Genomic DNA, 16,761 nt, shown 5'->3' with positions numbered 1-16,761 from the left:
TTCCAAATCGTGTTTTCAGATCGGCGACTTGGAGTCAACAAACCAACGACCTTACTTACTAATCCCGGCTTCGGATTGAAGTTGCTACGTCATCCTCCTCCGGCGAATTTTGGTGGCGGATCTCTCCGAAATTGCTCTTTTGAATGTTTGATTTCGGGAGTTGTGAAAATAGGGCGGCGGAGTCAGAGTGAGAATTCTCTCTGATGGCTTCAATCCGGCGAACTCTCTCGCCGATGTATCACGATCGCGCACACGAGAATGGAGGTGCGCACAAGGGTTTCACAATTGGTGGTAGCAGCAGTAAACACAATTCCTCTCAGTTTCTTTCGTATCTCACAAAACTCCTCGGAGTAACCTCTGATCCTAAAAGCTCGAGAAGAGGTCCGTGGAGGCGACCGTTTTACCAGTTTCTCGTCTTCTTTCTTCTTGGATTTGTTTTAGGTTTGACACCTTTCGGTAAAATGGAAGATGTGAACGGTTCCGATCGGTTCTCCTTTGAGATCAAACAGCCTTACGTTGAGGAGAGGTTGGATAACAACAACAAGAAACGGGAAGAGGTAGCTGTAGATGCGGTGAGTTTTGTGGCGGAGACTGAAACTGGGAACAAGGAGATCAGTTTTGTGCCGAGGAAGCTTATTATTGTGGTCACGCCAACGTATAATCGAGCGATGCAGGCGTATTACTTGAACAGGATTGCTCAAACGCTGAGACTAGTTGATTCGCCTGTTCTGTGGATAGTGGTGGAGGGGAACGCTGCGTCGTTTGAAACCTCTGAGATTCTGAGGAAGACTGGTGTGATGTACAGGCACTTGGTTTGCAAGAGGAACATGACGAGTATCAAGGATAGAGGGGTTCATCAGAGAAACACTGCATTGGAACATATTGAGTTGCATAAGCTTGATGGAATTGTCTACTTTGCTGATGATGATAATATCTACTCGCTTGAGCTCTTTCAAAGCCTAAGACAAATCAGGTGACTCAAAAAAAGGCTGCTCATTACTTTTGCTTGTGTTTGTTGATGATAATTTGTGAGGAACAGACTTGTTATAGAGACTGCGAGTTGTTAGTTGTGCAACTCTTATCCTCTTGACTATTTTATTGGTATCTTTTTGGCCTTTTTGAGTTTGCGTGCTGTCTCAGCGACTCTAGTGTTGTTGGAAACCCAATATAAACATTCCAGAAGCATATATGCGTTTTACTCTGATGTTGAAACTAATCAAAATTTGAGTTTCCTGCACAGAATCTGAGATTTTTGTTTTTGTATGCCTGCCTCTATCCTTTCTTATTTGTTTCGCTGCTTGCTCTACCATGTGCTAATTCTTGTTTGTTTGAGAGAATGCTTCATTTCTTGTTATTAGAAATGATTTTGTTTTTACATTTTTTTTGTGTACCTTGACTTTGTTTTCTGAGCACTCATCGAGTGTAAATGGGGATGGCTCGATATATATAAACCTTATCTTCTTCTGAAGTATTTGTGTCCTATTTTGAATTGTTAAACTTTATCTGTTTTATTTGTGTAGTCGATTTGGAACTTGGCCTGTTGCGATGCTCGCACCAAGCAAAAACAAGGCCATCCTTGAGGGTCCAGTATGCAATGGAAGTCAAGTGATTGGATGGCACACCAATGAAAAGAGCAAAAGATTACGGAGGTTCCATGTTGATATGTCGGGATTTGCTTTTAACAGTACAATACTCTGGGACCCTAAAAGGTGGCGACGCCCATTTACACATCCAACCCGCCAACTAGACACAGTGAAGGAGGGTTTCCAAGTATGCGTTTGAGTTTTTTCATATCTGTGGATTTCTCTGGTGCGCAGTAAACCCTATTCTTATTCATGACATCAAGTGTTTCCAAGCAGGAGACGACATTTATAGAGCAGGTGGTGGCTGACGAAAGCGAGATGGAAGGTGTTCCACCAGCTTGCTCGAGGATATTGAATTGGCATCTTCACTTGGATGCCCGGGATGTCCCTTATCCACAAGGGTGGGCGATCCAGAAGAATCTCCAAGCTCTCATAACTATGAAATAGTTTGAAGATAGTTTTGACTGGTAAGATTTATAGGGTTCTGCAAAATGTGGACTCAAGACCGTGAAAATTTCAGTGTTTGTTTGGATTTGGAAAGGGTGAAGCTAGCTAGTCGATCTGTTGTCAAAATTCGGATTCTCTACATATTGATGGATGCAATGCAGTGCACTTTTTGTTTGTTTGCAAAAGAAGCCTCTGACTAACCCCTCTGCCTTGCAGGTTTCTACTTAACCCATGTGCTGTGCTCATTTCTGAATATATCTCAAAGAAGCATATGAAGAATGGAAAAAGACAAGCGAGGAAAGTGTAGGATAATGAAGAGGCGCACACATTTTAGATAAACGTTGCTGGAATCGTGTGAGCCTCCCTTGAATCCAAGATTTGGTTGGAATTAAAGTGAAGGCCTTGGTGTTTTAGTATGAGATGGAATTATATTACCTTCTGACATTGCTGATTCCACGGCATTTGTATTCGCCCATGGCTAACCAAGTCTTCTTGTTTCCTTTTTTTTTTTTTTTTGTTGTGATGAAAGAAAGAAATTCACGTCCTAAAAAATCAAGTCGATGATCATCACTTCCTAACTAGAGAAGAAAGAGAACGAGAGAATTGTCCGACTTGCTCTGAAACGTGTGATACTTACCTACATAGCCTATGTACAAACCAGTTGACAACTATACTTCCCATAGAACACAAAAGATTTTGAATATTCCGGGGAAAAAGGTATCCTTGAATACAAGTTAAGAGGCTTATTTATATTCGAAATGAATACTATTGGAGTATTGGGGGTCTTAAAATGGGATTGGGTCGAAACGGTATAAAGTTAAATGAATTATTCAAATTTCGTTTAGTTGTTATAATCCTAAACTCTTTCAACTCTTATCTTCTCTTCATAGGAAACAACGTTGATGCGATTGTACATCTATTACATGTGAACCCCTTCTCACGGCCATGGTGAAGTTTTATAATAATATACACGAAAAAAGGGCAACAAATAAGAAAATATGAATGACCGACCACACACGTTGGGCTACCATACTGGTCTTGCTACTAATCGCAAACACATGTAGTTAGTAGTCAGGTATATCCGTGGTAGCCAGTCTCGCACCATTGACGCAGGATTTAAGTATCTCTGCTTCGTCTCCATCAGACACTACAACTTGTCGATAATCTTCCAAAGAGAGTCACGTTAAGGCTGTCCCTTGAATAGACGATGTTGCATCTGAAGGGTGCATTTGTGAACGCGAATCTTGCCCATTGTCAAGCCCAAGAACTGAAAGAGCTGAACTGGTAAAACATGCATCACGACTCAGTATCTGACATTTTTGTACTTGAAATACTGGATAACAGAGTGTCTGTTTGAGTTAAAGGACCTACTTTGGCAGAGAAGCTTGATATTTGGCTGATTCGCATAAGCAGTGAGAGAAGGTCTTAGATCAGGAAACTTCTTCATGATGCTTTCAAGTTGAGGTACTGGTAACTGCAAAACGATACCAAAAGAGTTGTTTGGATTCTCTGTTAATACACTAAACTCGTATATTCTACTACAACGTTACTTGTACCTCCAACAAAACTGGGAACGAATGTGGCTTTGTCTGAGACACACATTTCAAGAAGCCAGGCCACAATTTTGGCAGTCTCCAGATCTGCATCCAAAAGACACGGAGACATTCAGTCATAACCACAGAGGACGGAAAATAAATCACAAAGCTGATCCTTTTGTTTGATCTTTATATCACTCACCTGCTTCCTCACCAACTTGGAAAGAATTTCCATGACAAAATCAACCTGGACAAAAAAAAACGAGAAATTTCTTTACTTCTGACAAAAAGAGAGTTTGATCCTATAGCTGAAACAAATACTTTAGAGAAACGTTTACTAGTTTTACTTTCCTGTCACTTCTCAATCAAACAATCTTATAAAATAGCTTAGACAACAAAAAAAATTAATGTGCCCTTTCGATTGGCTAATCACTTGGGATACGGTTTCCAGGTATGCCTTCTACCAGCTCACACAGCTTCATTATGCCACAATGTATTGTGATTTCAGTTCAATATGTAAGCTTGGATTTCTGGGTTTACATTTTGATATTATTGGAGTCGGTATACAAAAGATCCTCCAATTTTATCAGTATAATACATCAAAATTATTCTGGATAGCTTGGTTTCAATCAGAATTGTCAGATACAGCCAGGTCTTAGAATTTCTACAAATTTATCAACGTAATTTAATGCAACCTTTATACATGAGGCTCCATCAACCTAATTAACACTAATGATTGTATTATTTCGTCTTCTTTTCCATGTCAAATTAACTCGCTAGCTAAACGTTAAGATTTACAGTTCCTTCTTTCCTATTCCTATAGCTTTTTACCTTTTACGTTTATTATAATTAAAAATGAGGCTCGTTTTTGTAGGGTTAGGCCAAGGGAAGAATGCAGTTCTTTTGGGGGTTTTCAAATTCTATTTAAAGTTACTTTGGTTCAATTGTAATAAGAGTTTTTGGGTATTTTTGTCACCGAGTTCAGTACTATTACGGTAGGACACTTACCAGTGTAGGAAAAGCGTCGATTGCCTGAATAACCGTTCTCATGAAGAGTAAAGGCAGAGGTGTTCGATCAACCTGCAGACAAAAAGTATCACAGATTTCAATATCTAACTAAATCCATAGTTCTATTCCATGATATTTGACATACCATCTGACCGAGGGCCTTTGCTAAGACTTGCTGCGTGAAAACAGTGCGTTGTTCAAAGCAAGCTGAACATGCATCTGTTATCTGAAAAAAAACAACCACGTAGTCAAATGCGACTGTGCTAAAAGTCGAAAAAATAAATAGAACAGCTAGCACAAAGGGTCGTCCGTGCGAGAACAGATTAATCTGGTCTATAGCAAGTCTGACCATCTAAGTAGCCAGTTGCTGATTGTCCCTAGTTTTCTACCTTCCTAAAGCAGCGTATCACATGAGATCAATCATTGATCTTCGCATAAATAGCTTGCACGGACAGAGGATACTGGGATAAACCTATTTTTTAGCAGGAAATTAAAAAAGGAATTTGATATGACATAGTGGTGATTCTTCAGTCTTCACGTACCAAAATTCTTTGGATTTGTTAAGAACGAGGATTGACTAATTGAGGTAAGAAGAAAGCTGTTGGAAATCTCTTATAATCCTGTAATAGACGTACACACCTAAACCAACGGATTATTTGATAGAACCAACTCTCCCAACCCAACTATTTCCAACTAATTTCCCGATGACCTCGTGTCTGTTGAATCTACGATTTATGATAATTGCCTCTACGTAAGTTATGCTGACGTGGCCATAAACAACAATGTAGGTCTAGTACCACAACTGATTTCGAGCAAACAAGTGCAGACAACAATTCCCTACAGAAGAACTTTCAAACCAGATAGAAAAATAGGAAATACCTTTTTCAGGGGTGGCCCACCCTTCTCTGGAAGAATATCATGGATAGCAATCAGTACCTCGGCAGGTGTTAGTGCAGGGCCTGTGTGAGCAGAACCCTATCACAGATATAACAAATAGGATTAGACAAGTTCAGAAACGCTACTGATGTATAGTATGCTAATGACATGCACACCGGTTTCTGTTTTGTTACTAGGTATCTCACCTCATCAAAGATTGCAAGGTAAAATCCCTCTATGCATAGCATAAGCAATAAGATAGCAAATAAAGGATCGAACGTGAGAATATGCATATACCTGTAATATATGGGCAAGTGCAAGTTGAAACTTTTCTGGCGGAAGATTACGAAGGGGAGGAAAGATGGGCAAAACCTGTGACATTAAAAAGGAATATCCGTCATAAGATAAGAAACTTCTAGCATTGATGAGTAATAACAAAACTTCTTTCGCATCCACCAGTAAACGACCACAAAATTTTCAGAAGTCTTCCATGTTTACTAGTTCTTATTTTTTTCCACATTCAGATAGGCAGAATAACAAGGGAACAAGAAATATAATAAAAATTACAAGCCTCTTCATCTTCCTTCAGGGTAAAAGTACAGTAGAAAGAGCAGAATCTATGGAAAGAAAGTAGTAATAACCTCATCTTTAGTGAGTGAAGAAAGCAATGGGATAAGAATTGAAACATCCTGCAAAACAAATTTTCTGTTAGGCTTTGTGAACTTGATTTTCATAATATATACACACAAGAACAAGATACGAGCGAGCTCTTCATAGCAAATCAAACCTTTAGCTTTGTTTGATATAGAAGCTTTACAGTAGCAATCAAATCCGATGAAGGTGCCAATTCTTGTGTCAATATTTGCAACACCTTGACATAAATATAACAGAGCGTGGTTCATTAGAATTTACGTTTGAGGCCAACATGGGTTTACTACAAGGAAACACCGAAGCCACTTACCAATGTCAATAAATTTTCACTTCCCTTAGGAGGGTCGGATATTATTTGAAGTAGTTCCGTATAAGACGAACCTAATTCTCGTATCAGAATAGGTATATGTCGATGAAAAGCCTGAACCATTTTAGAAAGTCACCAAAATAAATCATTTTGATGTTTGTGACTATCATTTACTCCCGTTAAAACCGGAGAACACACGTGATGCATATAAGTAATGCTATACATTGCCCCAACAAAAATAGATCTGGTGTTCAGACGTGTATTATCCTATCCAATTTATGCCACATGTGATGCACATAAATGGCGTGAGGGTTTATAAGGAAGTGACAAACTCACCTGGTTTACTATTTTTGGAGCTCTCCCATAAACTTCAAAGACAAGTCGAAGGAGACTAGGTTTCTGGAAATAAGAAGTAGCATTCATCAGATCTACAGGAATATTATTAAATGATAGAGAATACTTATGTGCATTAGGAGCAACTCCAAAGACTACGCAGACCTTTTTACATAAAGCGAAGAACAGAGAAATCAGTCTCTGAACTTCGGAAGTTGATAAAACTGAAACATCACGAGAAGTTTGTAGATCCTGTTGAGAGTAAATGTCGGAGCTTCCAGACAATAGGGAGTCACTTGTCGAAGTTATCTGGCTTTTAGCCTGAAAATAAGTGTCAGCTAATCAACCCACAAAAAGTCAAGGTTACAAACTAAAGCGTTCCCATTGCATCAACTAGGTAACCCACACAAGGGAAAATTTAGAGGCTTACGAGAACAGGCACAAAAAGTAACTGACATCTAATAAATTCTATAGACTAATAATCCTGTATATATATAATTTAACAAGAATTAAGCTAAACGCCCTCAAGGGAACTCTTATTGGCTATTACCTCTTTTTTAATTCCTTCTGCAATTGATCCAGACTGTGAGAGATCTGTCTCAGAGTTCACAGCAGTTAGCAACATATCTGTTGCAAATTGCTCANCAGACGTGTATTATCCTATCCAATTTATGCCACATGTGATGCACATAAATGGCGTGAGGGTTTATAAGGAAGTGACAAACTCACCTGGTTTACTATTTTTGGAGCTCTCCCATAAACTTCAAAGACAAGTCGAAGGAGACTAGGTTTCTGGAAATAAGAAGTAGCATTCATCAGATCTACAGGAATATTATTAAATGATAGAGAATACTTATGTGCATTAGGAGCAACTCCAAAGACTACGCAGACCTTTTTACATAAAGCGAAGAACAGAGAAATCAGTCTCTGAACTTCGGAAGTTGATAAAACTGAAACATCACGAGAAGTTTGTAGATCCTGTTGAGAGTAAATGTCGGAGCTTCCAGACAATAGGGAGTCACTTGTCGAAGTTATCTGGCTTTTAGCCTGAAAATAAGTGTCAGCTAATCAACCCACAAAAAGTCAAGGTTACAAACTAAAGCGTTCCCATTGCATCAACTAGGTAACCCACACAAGGGAAAATTTAGAGGCTTACGAGAACAGGCACAAAAAGTAACTGACATCTAATAAATTCTATAGACTAATAATCCTGTATATATATAATTTAACAAGAATTAAGCTAAACGCCCTCAAGGGAACTCTTATTGGCTATTACCTCTTTTTTAATTCCTTCTGCAATTGATCCAGACTGTGAGAGATCTGTCTCAGAGTTCACAGCAGTTAGCAACATATCTGTTGCAAATTGCTCAACATGCTCTGCTATGTATGTTAGGTGATATAGTTTGTTTGTAACCTGTGCATGCATTTGAGAAACATCAATTAGAATCACTGTACCAGCAGTAAAATAAAAACCATATTGTTATCCGGGACTAGTTTCCTCACAAGTCGGATNCCATAAACTTCAAAGACAAGTCGAAGGAGACTAGGTTTCTGGAAATAAGAAGTAGCATTCATCAGATCTACAGGAATATTATTAAATGATAGAGAATACTTATGTGCATTAGGAGCAACTCCAAAGACTACGCAGACCTTTTTACATAAAGCGAAGAACAGAGAAATCAGTCTCTGAACTTCGGAAGTTGATAAAACTGAAACATCACGAGAAGTTTGTAGATCCTGTTGAGAGTAAATGTCGGAGCTTCCAGACAATAGGGAGTCACTTGTCGAAGTTATCTGGCTTTTAGCCTGAAAATAAGTGTCAGCTAATCAACCCACAAAAAGTCAAGGTTACAAACTAAAGCGTTCCCATTGCATCAACTAGGTAACCCACACAAGGGAAAATTTAGAGGCTTACGAGAACAGGCACAAAAAGTAACTGACATCTAATAAATTCTATAGACTAATAATCCTGTATATATATAATTTAACAAGAATTAAGCTAAACGCCCTCAAGGGAACTCTTATTGGCTATTACCTCTTTTTTAATTCCTTCTGCAATTGATCCAGACTGTGAGAGATCTGTCTCAGAGTTCACAGCAGTTAGCAACATATCTGTTGCAAATTGCTCAACATGCTCTGCTATGTATGTTAGGTGATATAGTTTGTTTGTAACCTGTGCATGCATTTGAGAAACATCAATTAGAATCACTGTACCAGCAGTAAAATAAAAACCATATTGTTATCCGGGACTAGTTTCCTCACAAGTCGGATGGCTTTTGCACGAATATCTTCTTCAGAATGAATAGAACACTGTCATAACAAGAATAAAACATGCGTTAGAAACATGAAAAAGCGACCAATATGGACATGAAACATGTCGATAAAAGAAAGTTTCGAGCACAGCATTCTCGTAATGTAGAAAAATATTAGCTGGGTCCTAGAGATCAGAACACACTGCTTATGTAACTGCAATTTGCTATACATTCTTCAATAAACCAAAATCCAGAACATATATTATTGGAATTCCCATGTTCTCCATCACTGAGACTATAACATAACTCCAACGAGACAGGATTTGTAAGAAAGGTAATTAATATAGTTTGGTTACGGATTCTTACGTTCAATGCTATAGCTAAGCATGCTTTTCGCTCATTCGGACGCACTAAAATTAAGCTCCAAACAGCACCAAGCCCTTGGGTTACACGCTCACTATCACAGATTTCTCTACCAACTGGGTCATGACGAGTGGAGCAGAGTTCATCCAGTAGCTTAATGGCTGAATCGGGTAGATGTGGAGCTTCTCCAAAAAGCCTACTAAAAGACTTGTCGGAAGCAGGAAGAGCATCCAGAAATGATCTTGCCTACAGTAAGCATCTTAATAAGCAAGATCCAGAAACACGAATTAGAAAAAGTTGAATAAACACTCACCACTGCTATAAGAAAATTTTCATAAATAGTAGCATAGGAAGAGGATTCATCTGTATCCAGAATCGCCATTGAATGCAGATGGTAAAGAACATGTAAAACAAGTTCGTGCCCCTAGATACAAAGAAGCAAACAGATCAGAGGTTTGCCTAGACACATAGTAGACTCTTGGTTACTGGGAGTTGGAGAGGGGAAAGTTGATACACACAATTAGATAGTTGCACTGTAGCAGTGCACTGGGTGCGTACTTTNTAACACTCACCACTGCTATAAGAAAATTTTCATAAATAGTAGCATAGGGAGAGGATTCATCTGTCTCCAGAATCGCCATTGAATGTAGATGGTAGAGAACATGTAAAACAAGTTCGTGCCCCTAGATACAAAGAAGCAAACAGATCAAAGGTTTGCCTAGACACATAGTAGACTCTTGGTCAGTGGGAGTTGGAGAGGGGAAATTTTTTGCAGACAAATAGATAGTTGCACTGTAGCAGTGCACTGGGTGTGTACTTTAAAGATGCTACAATATTTATGACAGCCAAGACACTCTTGACATAGAGAAAAGATATTCAAAATTCAAAACGTAGATAAATGAGTGACGACTGAGTTTGAGGAACACTGCAGCCAACAAGTACCTTGAATTCTTGATGATCCACACTAATATGCTCTCTTAGTACGGTTGCAACATCATTGCCCGCATCGATCTGGAAAAATAGTAATGTAGGTAATATTTACTCTTGTAAAAAGAAAGAGTTAAAGGAGAATTTGAAATAAGGATTCCACAAGGATAAAGCCAAATATGATGGAAGTGCTAGCAAGAGTTGACAGCAAAATAACAAGTAACAAAAATCAAAAAGGCACTCACTTTAGCAATCAATCGGGCAATCAATGCCATGCGTATCTTGTTACAATCAAACCCAAAGACATGTCTATTTGATTCGATTAGGCGTTCAATAGCCAACTTTCCTACAGTTTTGCTTTGCTCTGCGGTAAGTTCAACATATGATGGAACAGGTGCCAACTCTCGATAGCTCTCTTCTGGTGCAGTACTGTCCGATGTTGCAGGGAGATGTTGATCAAACTCTGGGACTGATGTTGAAGGAGAATGTTGATCAAAATCTGGGATAGACACCAGATCTAAATCACAAATTGTATCAGAACCAAAAAACTTTGTTTCTCTAATGCCTTTATCATCCATGCAAGGAGCATCTAAGGATGATTTTTCATTTGAGGGGTCCTCTCTGCAATCAGGCTGATCGATTATTCTGATTACTGAACTTCCTATCAACTTGTTCTGGCTACGCTCTACTGCTGTTGGATGTACTGAACCCATAGCCCCTGCCGTGGCAGCAGGAACTGAAACTGGCTTACTCAGTAAGGTAGAGATGTCGTTCTGTGCTGGAACTGATTCTTCACCGTCACCTACAGGTAGTGACGTTGGTCCCAAAGATGAATTTAAACGCCTTGGATCCATGCGACGGGGATCCTGCATAACTATGGATAAGTTATCTTGTAGAAAGAACATTCAACATATAAGCAAAAAGCAAATGGAGGTTTGTACCCTTCTTGGGTCGCGTCTAGGGTCAGCAACCGAGCTATTCAAGCTAGGCACATCGGAAGGAAGGACTGGGTCAAAAGGAAGTTTTGGTGGAGGAGTCGGAGAATACATGGTATTTATAGAAGAAGATACCACAATATCTGCTGGAGTAGCCAGTGAACTTGTCAACGTAGGAGGGGTACTAGGCAAGTGTTTCATGCTTGCTATTACAATATCAGCAAGCATATCTGGATGAAGCTTAGAAATGAGAATTTCAAGTGATGAAGCTCCTCTGTCTCCTTCAGCAAGCAAAGCACCAACCATTGAAACCATCTGTTCAACTGGTGTCAACTCACTGTCTGAAGGATGGTTACCAGAGGAAATGCCATTGATAGAGACAGGTGCCTGTAGGGATTCACTTGTTTGAACTTGCTGGGTCAAATGCACATTATTATTATGGCGAAAGCGCTTCGGAGCGACCTCTCCATTGATTTTATCATCTTCACCCTGGGGCATTATTCGTTTCTTTGACATATCCCAAGAGTTTTGATGATTAATCGACTGGTTATTCTGAAAAGTAGGTTTATCATGAGACGTTACTGGTCAAAGTGATCAAAAAGCTGATGTAAAGCTATAGAAGAGTAGAAAAGAAAAAATGAAAACAAAACATTTACCTTGCCAGAAAAATTTTCACGTGCAGCACGCTCATTATTCCTGATCAATTTATCAACTTGACGGAGAACTTGATCAGCAACATCTGCAGCATTCATTGCTCGAAATGCTCTAAGAAGCTTGTCTCTTGACTAAAATCAAATAAAAATAAACCTAACTTAAAACAAATAGTAGCAATTAAAAAGAAAACATATGATACTTGTGATATATGATTTGATCAAGCAAACACTTCTTTGCACTCTATTCTACCTATTGCGAGGCTTCAATCCATGAAATGACACTAAATAACATGTCACTTTCTTGTGGTCAATGACAAACTTTTACTAAAAGAAACTGAATGGCACATCTGGCGGAAAAAAGGTATGCAACATTCCTAGAGTAGACAAACCAGATAACAAAAGGTTGACAATTTGACCAGAAAGGTGGCAAAAAGTAACTACATTTTCATTAGCATAAAGATACAAAGAACTGATGTTTAATAATGATGAGTTAATTATTCAGCAAAAACAGGGAAGAGTTGAGGAGTGATAGATGACTAAAGTTAAGATATACGTCAGAGAAAACAAAGAAATAAAGTTTGAACTCTATACCTCTATTATTGGTGAGAAAGTGCATCTAAGAAATCCCAGAAAGGCAGTTCTAATGGAATATTGAACGCTTGCAGCATGGCACCCCTTAACCGTCTCAAGATTTGGGTGAAAATCCAGCAGAACAGAGAGGACAGTATTGTAGTGGACAGGCCTCTTCCTTGCTACCACCGCAAGACTGCGAAAGATAAGCTACTGTCAGATAAGATATCAGTGCTTACATAGGAAATTGTCAAAATTGCAAATTATTCAAGTATGCCTCTTACAAGCATGTCCTAATGAATCACTGCAGATCTCAGAAAACAAAAATAACTATACTGACGTCAATGAAACAACCCTAGGTGCGAGGCGCTGCTTTTAATATATATAAAATTATCTAACATTAAAGATACTAGAGTTTGATATAAACTTTATTGAGCAACAATTCCTGTGAGAAACTTTGCTCATGATTCTGCAGCATACAACACAGCGAATAAACTCCTTAACAGCATGAAACTATCCTCAATTTAAATTTTAACATATCTCATTATCACAGTTTGAGGAGTCAAGATCTGGTCTGGAAGCTAGCATATCTCAAAAATTTCCTGCAATTACAGACTAACTACTGGCATAATACAAAAAGATGATTTGTTACCGTTGCCAAAGCAACAAGATGATCAATTCTCACATATTTTTTACTTTAAGACAGCACCATTAACAAAGCATTAGGGAAAACCGAAAAATCAAAAACCATCTCTCTAAACAATGTCTCTCCTCTCAATATTTGACATTGATCTCTCTAGAAAAATAGTGCCCTCAGACATTAAATGGCAATATTAGTTGAAACAAAAACAAACATCTGCTAGGTAATTAGTACTTTTAAAGATTTTTTCAAAAGTGACAAATTAGTTTGCTATGCAGAGAATTCCCAAGTTAAACTGAAGGGGCTCTCTCAAACAGATGAAGGAACCTTGACAGTTCAAACTGATTAGCGATATACCACCTAATGGAAATGACAACCATGAGATAACTTCTATATCCATCTAAAAGTAACACATAATAGAAGAACAAGCAGCAAAATGTATTTAACACATTATCAACCATTCAAATATCCACCTAATGCTATAAATGGAGAAGAAACATTCATCAAAACAGCAGGAAAAACCAGTATGTAGATAAATGTTAGGCTAGAATTAAGAAACGACACACTGATTGGCAAATGATACTGTGCATAAATTGTTATACTGTAATGTATACATTTTCATATCCCAACATTGCAGTCATAAGTATATATATATATACATCCAGTTCACATAACTAAGTAAATTTTCCCTCAAGAGCTGACTATTTGCAAAAACATTTCTAACTACTAGAGCTGACCATTCTATCCATTGTTTGATGTCTTTATCACTTGCATTTTGGAGCTCCACATACCCCAGGTAACTGTCAATATCTGTAACTGATGCAGCTTCAACTGAGACAATTCCCCCCAGACTATGATTCGGTTAGCTGCAACCATATCATAGGGGTTGAACCGGTGCTATAACCTGTCTCCATGCTTTATCTCTCTCAGCCAAAATTTTTAGTACACATACATAAGAAACCAGCAATTTCATTCCACTGATGTTATATATTTACAAAGAAAATTTGATTCAAGACGCTGAAAATGCAAGTAGGATAGCCAATCATGACCATCAAACTACTTACAAGTGGAAGATAATCTGCTTCTTGGTGTATCTTACAAACATGAGGCACACATAAAGCTTATGCAAAAGATGACTATTAATACCACCCTATCATTCAGGACANATTCCCAAGTTAAACTGAAGGGGCTCTCTCAAACAGATGAAGGAACCTTGACAGTTCAAACTGATTAGCGATATACCACCTAATGGAAATGACAACCATGAGATAACTTCTATATCCATCTAAAAGTAACACATAATAGAAGAACAAGCAGCAAAATGTATTTAACACATTATCAACCATTCAAATATCCACCTAATGCTATAAATGGAGAAGAAACATTCATCAAAACAGCAGGAAAAACCAGTATGTAGATAAATGTTAGGCTAGAATTAAGAAACGACACACTGATTGGCAAATGATACTGTGCATAAATTGTTATACTGTAATGTATACATTTTCATATCCCAACATTGCAGTCATAAGTATATATATATATACATCCAGTTCACATAACTAAGTAAATTTTCCCTCAAGAGCTGACTATTTGCAAAAACATTTCTAACTACTAGAGCTGACCATTCTATCCATTGTTTGATGTCTTTATCACTTGCATTTTGGAGCTCCACATACCCCAGGTAACTGTCAATATCTGTAACTGATGCAGCTTCAACTGAGACAATTCCCCCCAGACTATGATTCGGTTAGCTGCAACCATATCATAGGGGTTGAACCGGTGCTATAACCTGTCTCCATGCTTTATCTCTCTCAGCCAAAATTTTTAGTACACATACATAAGAAACCAGCAATTTCATTCCACTGATGTTATATATTTACAAAGAAAATTTGATTCAAGACGCTGAAAATGCAAGTAGGATAGCCAATCATGACCATCAAACTACTTACAAGTGGAAGATAATCTGCTTCTTGGTGTATCTTACAAACATGAGGCACACATAAAGCTTATGCAAAAGATGACTATTAATACCACCCTATCATTCAGGACACATATCAGTGTAGGAGGACACATTCTCTAAAGTTTGTTTATCACCAACATATATGAGAATGAGTGCTTCACACTATGAACAACGATAAGAAGCTAATATTTATGAGTACCAAAGCACCCATATCAACTTACTTGCAAGAAAAAATCAACATACTGAGGGGTAAAAGAACTAACAGAGTTTCAGCTAAAAGAGAGGGATCGCAAAAATAGTAACAGGTAAAAGCACAACTAACATCATGATGAATGTAAAGAAAAGTAACTACACAAGAATGATGGGACGTATTCAGAAACATACCAACTAATAACAGATATCGTCAGTGCACCCGGTATACGATTAGCTGACTGTATGAAATCTACTAAGATGCCAAATGTCCTATTTGCTTCAGACATGAGCGTTGCTGGATTCAGAATGGGGTGACCGCCAGCAAGCCAGGAAATATTGAACATCTGTCTACTTCCTGTAGTAGAATAGGAAAAGTTGACATGCGAGTAACGAAATGCACAAATCAGTATTGTGCGGTTCCAGGTTCATACTATATGATCGGAATTTAAGAAAAACCTGCATGATCAGAACATAATACCTTCGCTGGAAACTTTCTCAGGACCAGATGCATCAGGAGTAAAGAGCAAAATGAATGTCTCCATAAATTTTAGAGCAAGAATTTTCACCCCTACACAGCCAGGCTATTATGAAAGAACAACAGACTTTTAAGTTAGAAAACCTTAAATTGACAAAGAAGCAGAATGAATACTCAACCAAAGATCAAACCTCACGAGAGGAACATACATACAAAAAGAAGAAGCTATAAACAGCCAGCATACCTCCAATGCAGCGGAAAAGACAGCATCTTTGAACTTAACCATCCATGTCCATAGTTCCCCACACCAACGATCAACGTTACCATGATGATGGAACTGCATGGATCATTAAGAATAGTATATATCAGCGAGAGTAATAGGGAATATCAATGCTAATTATTATGTTCATTGTTGTGGTGACTATACAGGAACACCCACAAAGATCTCAAAGCTTTATTAATATATAAAATTAAACTAATAAACTTCAAATATAGTAGAAAATCAAGGGAAAGACATCAGAAACCCAAAAAAACTTAAACAGGAAATTAGCAAACTTGCCCTGCTTTATTCTATTCACGTTTTCATATGACCCTAAAGCCTTATGACACTAGCTTTAAATTTTAAATAGGTAGCACCAACATAAAAACCAACCGAAGTTTTGAAAATTAAAACAAGATGACTGATTCCATGGGTTAACAGTTCAATTTCATAACTAATTATGAGTATGTAAGATACCTTTGCTGGTAGTTATTGACTACAATCGTATGATTTTGCAAAGAGCCCAAGAAGGAATCTCAAAACAACATATGTGTATAAAAGAACATAACTAACTTGAGAAAAAAAAGGTACGAACCTGCATTGTCATCTCCTCCAAGATGCTGCAGAAGAAAGTGGTGCCAGCAGAAATGGATTTCTTTGCAACAACTGGATCCTCGTCCCTTGATAAGACTAGTAAGACATTCACTAGAACATAAGAATGATCCAGCATCCTCAAACCAACCTCTTCAATGATCCTGCCAGCCAGAAGAATCGATCAACCAGTCTCTTACCTTG

General features: G+C 38.1%; 3 protein-coding genes across 4 annotated transcripts in view; 1 reads left to right on the top strand and 2 right to left on the bottom strand.

Annotated features, from left to right (window-relative positions):
- Window positions 1–2,644, top strand: part of LOC104776812 (probable beta-1,4-xylosyltransferase IRX9H) — a 4,401-nt gene extending 1,757 nt beyond the window's left edge. The window contains exons 2-5 of the mRNA XM_010500941.2: window positions 20–973; window positions 1,521–1,770; window positions 1,860–2,050; window positions 2,247–2,644. Of these exons, the coding sequence (XP_010499243.1) occupies window positions 204–973; window positions 1,521–1,770; window positions 1,860–2,030 (1,191 nt within the window). The 5' untranslated portion in view covers window positions 20–203 and the 3' untranslated portion in view covers window positions 2,031–2,050; window positions 2,247–2,644. The remainder of the gene's footprint in view (window positions 1–19; window positions 974–1,520; window positions 1,771–1,859; window positions 2,051–2,246) is intronic.
- Window positions 2,857–16,753, bottom strand: LOC104776810 (symplekin-like). Of its 2 annotated transcripts, XM_019243683.1 has the most exons (27): window positions 16,562–16,753; window positions 15,952–16,044; window positions 15,711–15,813; window positions 15,425–15,587; window positions 12,462–12,636; window positions 11,874–12,002; window positions 11,224–11,769; window positions 10,528–11,148; window positions 10,298–10,366; window positions 9,928–10,038; window positions 9,359–9,601; window positions 9,003–9,050; window positions 8,853–8,913; window positions 7,291–7,367; window positions 6,906–7,061; window positions 6,744–6,806; window positions 6,411–6,521; window positions 6,237–6,320; window positions 6,091–6,138; window positions 5,747–5,821; window positions 5,453–5,548; window positions 4,719–4,799; window positions 4,574–4,645; window positions 3,768–3,812; window positions 3,587–3,670; window positions 3,402–3,504; window positions 2,857–3,311 (listed from the first exon to the last, which is right to left on the bottom strand). In XM_019243683.1, exons 1-27 carry the CDS (start codon window positions 16,694–16,696, stop codon window positions 3,214–3,216), a joined length of 3,690 nt encoding a protein of 1,229 aa, XP_019099228.1. In that variant the 5' UTR covers window positions 16,697–16,753; the 3' UTR covers window positions 2,857–3,213. The 2 variants fall into 2 exon arrangements, with proteins under 2 accessions (XP_019099228.1, XP_019099229.1); XM_019243684.1 differs by lacking the exons at window positions 15,425–15,587; window positions 15,711–15,813; window positions 15,952–16,044; window positions 16,562–16,753 and adding an exon at window positions 13,818–14,238.
- On the bottom strand, window positions 7,399–8,172 carry LOC109125216. The gene is made up of 3 exons (XM_019243686.1): window positions 8,017–8,172; window positions 7,632–7,787; window positions 7,399–7,532 (listed from the first exon to the last, which is right to left on the bottom strand). Exons 1-3 carry the CDS (start codon window positions 8,164–8,166, stop codon window positions 7,410–7,412), a joined length of 429 nt encoding a protein of 142 aa, XP_019099231.1. The 5' UTR covers window positions 8,167–8,172; the 3' UTR covers window positions 7,399–7,409.

Source organism: Camelina sativa, chromosome 3, assembly GCF_000633955.1.
Source record: "Camelina sativa cultivar DH55 chromosome 3, Cs, whole genome shotgun sequence".
NCBI lineage: Eukaryota > Viridiplantae > Streptophyta > Magnoliopsida > Brassicales > Brassicaceae > Camelina > Camelina sativa.
The sequence above is the reverse complement of the archived record's forward strand: the minus strand, read 5'-3'. Positions and strand labels throughout refer to the sequence as shown.

Excerpts from the sequence above, each read along its gene's own strand:
- LOC104776810 (XM_019243683.1), bottom strand. The coding sequence starts at position 16,696 with ATGCTGGATCATTCTTATGTTCTAGTGAATGTCTTACTAGTCTTATCA. Across the intron at positions 4,800-5,452 it reads GTGGGCCACCCCTGAAAAAG|ATAACAGATGCATGTTCAGC; the intron begins GTATTTCCTATT and ends GTTTTTTTTCAG. Across the intron at positions 3,312-3,401 it reads TATCAAGCTTCTCTGCCAAA|TTCAGCTCTTTCAGTTCTTG; the intron begins GTAGGTCCTTTA and ends ATGTTTTACCAG.
- LOC109125216 (XM_019243686.1), bottom strand. The coding sequence starts at position 8,166 with ATGCATGCACAGGTTACAAACAAACTATATCACCTAACATACATAGCA. Across the intron at positions 7,788-8,016 it reads CAGAAGGAATTAAAAAAGAG|GCTAAAAGCCAGATAACTTC; the intron begins GTAATAGCCAAT and ends ACTTATTTTCAG. Across the intron at positions 7,533-7,631 it reads TCTTCGCTTTATGTAAAAAG|AAACCTAGTCTCCTTCGACT; the intron begins GTCTGCGTAGTC and ends TCTTATTTCCAG.